Below are 10,728 nucleotides of genomic sequence, written 5' to 3' on the forward strand. Positions count from 1 at the left end.
AATGTGGGCTTTCTTTCTTTAGGGTGTCTGAGTGTATGAAGGAAGTGAAAATATAGAATTATAAAAACAACACGGACTTGAATGCAGTTTGCATATTGTGAGAAAATACGTCTGAAAGTTAAAGATTAGGCTTTATATTTGAAAGCAGAAGTGTTATGTGGACATTTATCTGTAGTTCCCCCTTTCTCTTGCGGGAACAGAGCACTGGCTATTTTGGGGGTGGGGGTTATATTCCCCCCAGACCCAAAAAGGAGAATAAAAGCCAATGATTGTGTGTTTCAAAAGGCAAGCTGCATACATTTGTTTATTCACTTTGTGACGGGCTTCAATAAAGAAGCTGGCTATCTTGAGAAGAGCTGCGTGCGCATGCGTAGTGGAGCAGTTACCATAACGCTGCTCAGACGTGCTGAGTGAGTTGATTCTTCAACTTCTGACTCACGTCCTTCAGTGACAAGGACATTGTCGCACTTTTAATTCTTTTTGATGCCGTATCTTTTTCATATTGTGGATATACTTATTTGAAGCACCTGTCCGGCTGAAAAAGCATCATGGGATATTATGCAGTGGGAATCTTCGTTTGCCGTGAAGAGAAGCTGCTTTTTAATTGTTGATGCGTTTCTCACGGAAAAGTAAGTAATTGGTTGGTTGGTAATGGATAACAGCTTTTATAAAGACTGTTGTTTGCATGACTTCATCATTGATTTAGAGGGGGTTAGTTGAGTTTGTAGTTGGATGAAACATTATGTCCGCTTTAGTTGTTAAGCAAAACAGAGGCGACAAAAGCCCGCTGCCAGAAAAAAAACGTTACACTTTGCATATTTATTTTTGAAGAGGTTGATAGAAACATCGTAATTTCTTGACTTTAAAAAAGTCCTCACATTAGTACTGCACTGTTTTAGCTCGCACTTATCAGCAGAGTACTCACGTTGGAGCAAAGGCGCATCATGTGATTACAAAGACGTGGATGTTGAACTTTGTGTAACGTTTTCACTCTGGATCAGCTGTATATGTAGCTGGATCTGTAGGCTTTGTGTCAAAGTTGTGTTATTCAGATGCCGAGTGTTTCTGTCATTTCACTAAATGGAAAAGTCAGCGTCCACTGCTATTAACACTAAATACACACAGCTGCTATTTCACCAAGTAAAATATAGCTGCAAGCAGCGATGTGGGGGGTCCTAGCAGAACGGCACAATAGGCAAGGCTTGGGCTTCTTAGTAAGGGGTCGTGAGTCCATGCATCAAGTTTGGCATTGATACAACAATGCATCGCAGAGATTTGGGCAAATGTCCCGTTTGCACGTCGGCGTAGAGTTTGATTGGCTGCCGCGGTTAAACGGAAGTGAAATTAAAAAAATCCACATGATAACTTATGTGCGGCTTGGTCCGAAGATTCTATGGGCCAAGTCCCGTGGAGATTGGACAATCTTAGTGGCCTTAAATGCTTTTTTAAGGTTTTTGATTAAATTCAAAATGGCGGATAATCCAACATGGCGCAGATGACGTCATGAGGTGCGTTGACCTCGGCTATATCCATGGATTCCACCGGTACCTTATTTGTGAAATTTGGACTAAGGGGTCCAAAGATATGAGCAAAAATGCATTTTTGCTACTTATCGCGCCACCTATAGGCCAAACATCACCAAACGTCTTGGGCCTCTTACCGTAGTTGTCATGAGTCTGTGTTATAAGACTGACGTCATAAGATGATAAGGTTGCCAAGATATGGCCTCACTTCCGGTTTGGCGGCATCAACCTCGAGTTTGATTGGCGTTTACGGAAAAACGGAAGCCTAATTAAAAATTCCACACGATAACTTTTGTGCGGCTTGGTCTTAAGAGTGTATGTGCCAAGTTTCGTGAAAATTGTACAAACTCTGTGACCTGAAATGCTTTTTTAAGCTTTTTGATTAAATTCAAAATGGCGGAAAATCTAGGCATACGCAAATTGACGTCATAGGGTGCGTTGGACTAGTCATGATCCAAGGATTCCAACGATGCCTCATTTGTAAAATTTGGACCATGTAGTCCAAAGTTATTAGGCTGAATGCACTTTGAACTTTGGCGTGTTGGTGGCGCTAGAGAGTAAGCTCTTGGGCCATGAAATTTCTTGAGTTTTAATTTGGCACTTGGCTGATTGCGTGTGCCAAATTTCACAACTTTTTACCATAGCGTTCATGGGGCTGCCATAGACTTCAATTGCAGCGGAAACGGAAAAATAATAATAATAGGAAAAGCTACTAATCCAATGGGTTCCTGCAGCTTCGCTGCTAGGACCCCCAATTACCACCATGTGGTTTGACAATAGCGCGTCTGGCCTTTTGTGATCTATTCAGTTTGATCAAATTATTCTAATGTGTGGGTGTGTATACATAGCCTGGGCGAAAGCCGACTGTTGACTCCGTCAAACAGTCTGGAAAAACCCAAGAGGAATCCGTTTCCATGGAGGGTGGGACCTTACTCAGCAACTTAAATTCATTGGAGTTCCCTTAACCAATCATAATGTTTAGAAAGGACGTAGGTTATGCGCCGAGGTTCATGCTTACTCTCGCGAGGCTCTAGCTCGCGAATCACGCTTCCCACATCTGCTTTCATTATACCGGTACCATTTGATAAATCAAACTTTTCCCAAAGTTAGTTGGAAGGAGAGCTACGACATCCTTGCCACTAACAAAATTGACGAGGCATTCCTCTTGCTCTTGTTTTAATTGTGTAATGCTCCCCAGAGTTGAGACAACTTCATGGATAGCTTCTAGCGTTCTTCCGTCGCCATGTTTATTTCCGCTGCGGTTGAACTACAATTATATGGACTACAATGGACTCCGCGCGTGAGTTCTGCGTCACCACTCGCAACTGTTTGCTGATTGGCAAAACACTGAGCGAACCGAGGTAGGGGGATTTGGCCAGACTATGTGCGGAGCCAAAATCTTTGGGCGGAAGTACGTAGGATGGCGTCGCCAGGCTAGTGTATACATACACCCACACATATGTATGAGAGAGAGAGTATTGGTCCATGAGTGGGTGAACAGTCACTGTCACTATCTTCAGCTCATTTTCCTAACTCATTTCCCCGGCAAATGACCCGTCACTCTACTGGAATTGGACTTGTGTGTACCACAGCTTGTGCTTATACTCTCCAGATGAACTGCTTCAGATGGAGGTTGAGGCGCACTGCTCCTGCACGTGGCGGCAGCAAGAATGAGCTGGTGCCTTCCAAGCCTCCAAGGATCAACGGATGGTCGTGGCCCCCTCAAGCTCTCCAGGTGGTGGGGTGGCTCTTCTACACCTTCCTTGGCATAGCCAGCTTTGGCATCCATATCCCTCTCCTGCCTCAGCCATGGAACCATGTGGCCTATGCTGTATCCTTCACACACAGCAGAAAACTTGCTGTCAAAGTCACTGACTATCAAATGTGCTGCAGTGTTTTTTTTTTGTTTTTTTTTAAATCTAAATATGGAGCAAACATTAGTCTCTGCTATGGTTCTGTCTGATAGTGTTGGACAAGACAAGGATTTTGTTGTGTGGCCTGCTTGTATAGGCTCCAGTCATACCAGACATGACTTTGTGTGCTTTATCTTGAGCTGGAACGGCATCATCAGTGGCCTTTTTGTTACACGTTGAATGCTTCTTGATGTTAACACACTAGTTCATTTTACCGAAGCTTCACTCAGCCATAAAACCCGTTGAAGTCCTCTGGCTTTATTTCTCACTCAAAGGATCCGCTTGTGTTGAAAATCTGTGATTTCAGTTTCTTGACCTTGCGTGACTTAAACTTATCAAACACTGCAGTATGTTTTCATATTAATGCTCTTTTCCTTGACTGTCGTTGTGCACAGCTGACAGGCATATCGTTTATTGTACACTTTTTCACCCATATTGCTGCTGTGACTATAGATCCAGCAGATGCCAGTGTGAGGGCCAAAAAGAGCTATTCCAGTCCGATGCCTCTTTTTGACCGGACAAAGCAACCACATGTTATCCACGATTTACACTGTTATCTATGTGATGTCAAGGTGTATGTATCCCAAACAGTAGCCTCAAATGTTGTTTAACTTTTGATATTTTGAAAGTTTGATTGCTGCTAATGAATAAACAAAAATCTACACATGAATATGCCTGATAATAAGATTTTATCACCAGTGCTTTCCGGCTTTCAATTATTGATTGACCAGCAAGAACCAATCGTGTTTTAGCAGGCTTTGCAAGCGTGCAGTGAAGAGGGCATCATAAAAGAAATTAACTGGAGGCAAAATGCAGTGTCAACTTTTTGCCATTGACAATGATTTAGCTGTTATCAGCCATTTAACATGTATCTGTAGTCAAACAATGCAGACACACAAAACAGGAAGTCTCAGTCTGGTTGTCTGTTATCCAGGTATCCACGTATTTGTTTATCATACCGGAAGCCCTAAAACATTGGCTGTTGCCCCCAGACGTTAAATTGGCAAATGAGGGCCCAACGAATTCAGATTCAGTTGCAGCTAATCGGCTTGCTTTGGCCCTTCTTGTGCAAAGTTGCTGTTTTGGCAGACGTCTCATTCCTGTCCAGTGGGTTATCGCACAGATGGACAATGATGGTCTTTGCTTTGCTCTCGAGTTCAGAACTTGCAGTGTGTCCCACTTTGTGAAGCTTACAAAGTCTGTAGATCAGTGTAAGGACTTCTGTTGCCAGCTGCAGTCCAAGACCGTGGAACTAAAGAGTTTCAATACAGAGACGGACAGATACAAGGGTATCCTGCAGTTAAGGAAACACTAGAGGATGAGGATAACTAGTTAGTGGAAGCTGAACATTCAAGATACTCACTTATATTAATATATATATTAGACCTTATATCGAAATGTAATATTTGAATAATTAGAAAATAAGTTGCATAAAGTCTAATGATGTAACATCATTTTCTTGTAGCGGCCCCAATGTGAAACACTGTAGTGTTTGCAACAAGTGTGTGGAGAACTTTGATCACCATTGCAAATGGCTGAACACCTGTGTGGGTGGGAGAAACTACCGGTAAGATAACTTTTTCCGTGAACAAATGGTTTGTCTACTTGACTTGATGGCTGCTGTCCCAATGTAACATGGCATCAAAAAAATAAACATCAGGTTTTGTGTTACTTTCAGGTTCTTCTTTTTGGCGCTCGTCTCTGCTACCATAGGTGTTCTTTCGCTCAATGTTGTCATCTTGTACATATTTATTCAACATTACCTGGATCCACACAGCCTAAGAACTGCGCCACAGTTTGACGGTGAGTTACGCAGTCATGTAAAAAAAAAAAAAAAAAAACCTTCCTTCAATTCAAAAGCTTTACCTATCGTGACATAATTATTATTATTATTTTTTTTTACCAGGTCTTAGAAATACATTAATCCAGCCTCAGATTAAAAACAATACAAAGATGTTACAATGCAAATGCATTGTCGACTGAACAAAACCCACGTTAGAATATAGAAGCAGTGTGAGAAACAATGTATATTCTAAGTACCTACTTAGGAATTAAAAGGCTGAATAGCAGCCGGGTGCTGCTATTCAAATGTACTTGATTAACGAGTGTAATCTTCAGCAGGTGTGAGCACCTCAATAAAAGCAAATGGTTTGGCCTTTTGCTGGTCTGGAGCATTCAGGTGTGTGTTAACACAATTGAAAGAAGGAAATACATCAGCAATGATAGTGCAGAAGCTCGTGTTGCTGCCCAGCCATCTGGGAAGGGTTATATGTGCATTTCCAAACAAATTTATTGTGTCCATCCTTCTGCAGTGAGAAAAATTATTTATTTACTTGATTATTTCAAGTGGTAAAACAATTAAGACAGCTTGTTAATCTTCCCAGGAGTGGACATCCAAGCATGTTAACCCCAAGGTCAGACTGTACAGACTACACAGGCCTCATTTATCATGTTAGGTGTTAAAGTTCTCAATAGTACAATTTGAAAAAAGACTGAACAAGTATGGCTTGTTTGGAAGGTGTACCGGGAGGATGTCCATGCCCTCTAAAAAAAAAAAAAAGAACATGGCAGCGCATTTTAAGTTTGTAAAGTTGCATCTGAACAAACCACAAGTTTGTTGTGTGTACCAGTGTTAATTTGAAAGACCAAAGCTGAGATGTTTGGTCATGATACACAGCACCACGTTTAGTGAAAACAAAACAGTATATCTGACACCTCATTACAACTTCCAAGCACCGTGGTGGAGGGCTGATTATTTGGCCTTGTTTTGCAGTCACAGGACCTGGACATCTTGTAGTCACTGAGTCCTTCATGAACTTCTCTGTAGACCAAAGTATTCTAGAGTCAAATGTGAGGCCATCTGTCCGACAAGCTGAATTTGAGAAATGCAACAGAACAATGACCCCAAGTGCAAATTGACAAGAGTGGCTGAAAAAGAAAAGACCCAAGAGGTTGCAATGATTTAGTCAGAGCCCAGACCGCAACCTGATTGAAATGCTGTGGTTATTAATGCAAAAAGAGGTTGATTCATGGTGTGTACTAAGTTTAAGTTTTACTGAATAAAAGGAAAGCTTTGATTTTGTTCTTCTTACTTTCATCATTCTAAGTTTTCTTTTTGTGTGCATTGTTCTTGTTTTGCTCTCTTTTTAAAGCTGCTCTGGGCAATACAACGTGGCTGATCTTTTTACCATTAGCTCCCATAAAGACAAGTTCAGCCGGTCTCCTTATATTGGCCTTCATCACGGTCATGCTGAGCACCATCTGCCTGCTGCTGCTCAGTCATCTGCTGGGCTTTCACCTTTACCTGCGTGAGTGACAATTTCATAGGATATTTTCCCCCTCCTTCAATTGTTAATCCTCACTGTTTCTTCTCATCATTGTTCTGCTTCTGCCTTTACAGTTTATAAAGGCACAAGCACATATGATTATGTAAAGAAAACGCGCCAAAAAGAAGCCAGAAATTGTGACATTGAAGCTGAAAATCCTCGTGATGCAAAAACCCAACGTGAGACTCCACAGGTGAGACCCACCTTCTGCCTCATACTGCCATTCATTTGTCGGGCCTTAATGTTTATGTTGGAAACTTTTTTTTTTTTCCCTTTAAAGAGGCAAGAAGGCTCAATTGATTGTGAGCCAGCATTATCACAGAGTTCAAGGTAATAGTTCTTACCTCTTTTTTTTATAGAATTATTAAAGCTTATTTTTGTAAAGAAATACACATAACGCCACTTTGGTTTTCCTGCAGTTCCTGCGAAATTGACAACAAAGTCCCATTCGCCTTCCGACTTTCGGAGTCCATATGTTCAGAGGTAACCGCGTCTGCTCATATCTGTCTTTCCAAAAAAAAAAAGAATTACATGAATCAGTTGTGTGATTATTGTATTAAGGATCTGTTTTTTTTGGTTTAGCTGGAGAACTTTAAGAAATCAGAAGAAAAGGACAATAGTTTCCATTACGGCACAAAAAATCCCACCGAAAGTGAAACGAGTAAGTACCTGACTTTTGAGTCAACCACAAATGTGGTGAGTATTAGCAAAGAACATTAGTCGAAGTATTTTGTAAGAAAAACTTACGTCTTTTTGTGCTCTCTTTCTGAAAGGGGGAATGTCCCTGAGTGTCTTTAAAAGCTGTAAGCCTGAGGATGAGGGACCTCATAGTGCAAGTGTGAAGTCCGTTCCTGAGGCGCAAGACCCTCTGGGCAGCTCAGTTATGGCTCCAGACAATACTTGACTGTAATCGATGTCTGAAAAGTGGTGGATCAGGATATGCTGCTCACAGGAACATCTTACAGTCCTGGTCAGAGTTACTGGCATGCCTGAACTCAAATTAGCCTCAGAAATGAATGCAAATAGCTCCGTTTTGTATAATTATAGTAGAGTACTTTTATAAAATCTCAAGACAATTAAACACCATGTTTTTTGTGCACATTCATATTTAGTTGAAAAAAACCTTTGCAACAATGGCAGCCTTGAACTGTTTCTTGTAGCTGTCTCGAATCTCCCTGTATCTGTCTGTCGTTTCAGCCTCTCAACTGCTGCAGATTATAGCCCTCAAAGGTTTATGAATGGGATTTATGTGACACCTCAGCACTAGAACATTCTATCTTTTCCTTTTTTGGGTCTTTTGTTGTGATAGTGGATTTGTGTTTTGCTTGTTGTGCTGCTGAAAGACCACCAATAACCCAGTTATCTGATAATACGGACACTTTAAGCTTTAGAATAGCTCAGTTATCTCTGGATTTCATCATTCCTTTTAAACATTTGTTCATTCCAGTTCCAAAGGCAGCAAACTCAGCTGTCCTTTGTTCATAAAACATTGCTAAAATCACCACTCCTGATTGCTCTGAACTTTACAATCTTTTCTACCACCATGTTCTTAAAGTGTCAGCATAACTATGAAACTTCGCTATAACATTACAAAACGGTTTGAAAGACTTTTGACAGTTTCCAGACAGCCTTAAGAATTATAGTTTTCTCTAATTTGGATTCACTTGAAGGGTGTCAATTATTGTGAGTTTGTGAATAGATGTTATCTCTGTATGTACTACATTAAAGTGTGTTTTAATATCTTTGGACATTCAAAAACAATATTTAGATTATACAAAAACATCAATCTACATTTATTTCTGACAATATTAGAAGTTCTAAACTTCTAATTCAGGGATGCTATTAATTCTGCCCGGCACTATATGAAGACATGATTCATGAAAATGGAACACCATCATTTCCATATGGACAGAGGACGTCTTGGACCTGATGCCGGTTTGACACATCATCAAACTACAGTATAGACTGTATATACAAGACTTTTTTTTTTCTTTCTTTTTTTTTAAGCCAAAGAGCATTTTGTATGTCGATAGAACACCTTTGGGATGAATTAGAGCGGAGACTGCGAGCCAGGGCTTCTCGTCCAACATCAGTGTCTGACCTCACAATCACGCTTCAGGAAGAATGGTCAAATATTCCCATAAACACACTCCTAAACCTTGTGGAAAGCTTGCCCAGAAGAGTTGAAGCTGTTATGACTGCAAAGGGTGAGCAGACATTTATATTAAACCCTTTGGATTAAGAATGGGATGTCACTTAAATTCATATGCGTGTAAAGGCAGATGAGCGAACACTTTTGGCGATATAGTGTATTTTAATTACATTTTTTTTCCTCTTCTTTTTTCTTTAGCAAGAACCCAATGAGGAGAAATACTTTGTTTTATTAAAAGCAATGGAGCTGACACTGGATTTGATAAAGTTTGTGAAATTAAGCTAACATATTTACTGAATTTGATAGTAAAGAATATAAATATGTCATGGTTGCTTTATTTGTATTTTTATTATTATTATTATTATTATTATTATTATTATTATTATTATTTATTTTGTCTACTTGATGACAGGGTCACACACTTGACATTTTAAATCATACCACCTCCAGCCTCTACATGTGCCGAGAGTTTTTGTAGACTGTGATCTACTTCGCTTCTCTACGCCTTTCTCAGTGCTGTCACGGAAAAAAAGCAAAAATGAACTCTGCTATTTTAAACTCTCACAGTACGTGGCCACTGATGAGTGGAAGGTCAGCAGTGAAAGGAAACAGACTAATAAAAAATTGGTAAAATAGGGATTTGTGCATGTTTCAGCTTGCAGGAATTATGAAGGAATTGATGCCATTTTAAACAGTCCAGCTCATTCTTCATTGCGCAATCAATTCAGATGTTCGAGTGGAACTACACGCACTGCACGACATTTCTTATCGCAAATGAGATCAGTTTGTGGTTACATGATTCCATAAGTGGTGCTTGCTGCTGAGCCAAATCTCATGAGGAAGACCTACAAAGCAAGAGGGGAAATTCCTCTCTGTTGGCTGGTCTCAGTCCATAATAAATCAACAGTAAGCTCTGCAATACTTTCATGCTTAAGATCACCAATGTGTTTTCTGGTGGTCCTGGATAGTGACCCTGTTAAAGGTTTTCATAATTAAGTGAGACGACAGGATACACACTGAATTGTTACTGCTAGTTTTCTGTGATGTGCCACTCGCTGTCTTCAGTGATATTTTTTTTGTTACTCATTTTACAGACTGCTGAGATGTTTGCCACCTCTTATATTTGTATGATACAAACCAACTCTCTGTTGAATGTGTTCTGTTCCCCACAGAGGACAACTTTTCTTTTTCTTTTCAAAGCTTAATGTACATTTTATTCAAGGCTCTGGGGATGGTCGAATCAAATATATTGTTTACCACTAGAGGGCTGTAGATGCTTAGTGATTTGTGTTTTTAAGTTACTATAGTGAACTGTATGTTGCAGTTGATTTATATAAAATACTCTTAACAGTCGATCCAATTTTTGTCTTGTTTTCACAGTCACTTCCATCAGTTTAAGACAGAACAGACTGTAATGTGACCTACACTGTTACTACTGTTCATCTGCTCCTTCTTCAACTAAGATATTGTTGGCATAAATGCTGATCTTGTTTAGTCACATCATGCCATACATCACATGTTGTACAAAAGGGGATATTAACTTTTAAACGAGTAAAGGATTCTTCACCTCTGACATTCTGACTTAACTCAGTATGAAACACGTACAGGTGTTGCTTACGATTACATCTTTGTGTGGTAACAAAGACTAAAATGAAAGATGCAATACAGTATTCCTGCAGACATTTCTATCATTTGGTAGTGATAATTTGTTTGATGCATTAATGCATTATATTTATATTGAAAATACATAGAGAGAGACAAGAAAAAAAGTATCCTTATTTTAAATATATACTATATATACTATGGTTAAATGG

General features: G+C 39.8%; 1 protein-coding gene across 1 annotated transcript; it reads left to right on the plus strand.

Annotated features, from left to right (window-relative positions):
* The first annotated feature begins 405 nt into the window (after nucleotides 1-405).
* zdhhc11 (zDHHC palmitoyltransferase 11) lies at nucleotides 406-10,269 on the plus strand. Its single transcript, XM_075465383.1, has 11 exons — nucleotides 406-629; nucleotides 3,136-3,354; nucleotides 3,832-4,010; nucleotides 4,902-5,003; nucleotides 5,115-5,239; nucleotides 6,589-6,744; nucleotides 6,837-6,955; nucleotides 7,043-7,092; nucleotides 7,182-7,245; nucleotides 7,345-7,423; nucleotides 7,536-10,269. Exons 2-11 carry the CDS (start codon nucleotides 3,136-3,138, stop codon nucleotides 7,664-7,666), a joined length of 1,224 nt encoding a protein of 407 aa, XP_075321498.1. The 5' UTR covers nucleotides 406-629; the 3' UTR covers nucleotides 7,667-10,269.
* Nucleotides 10,270-10,728: the final 459 nt, after the last annotated feature.

Source organism: Odontesthes bonariensis, chromosome 5 (assembly GCF_027942865.1).
Source record: "Odontesthes bonariensis isolate fOdoBon6 chromosome 5, fOdoBon6.hap1, whole genome shotgun sequence".
Classification (NCBI taxonomy): domain Eukaryota; kingdom Metazoa; phylum Chordata; class Actinopteri; order Atheriniformes; family Atherinopsidae; genus Odontesthes; species Odontesthes bonariensis.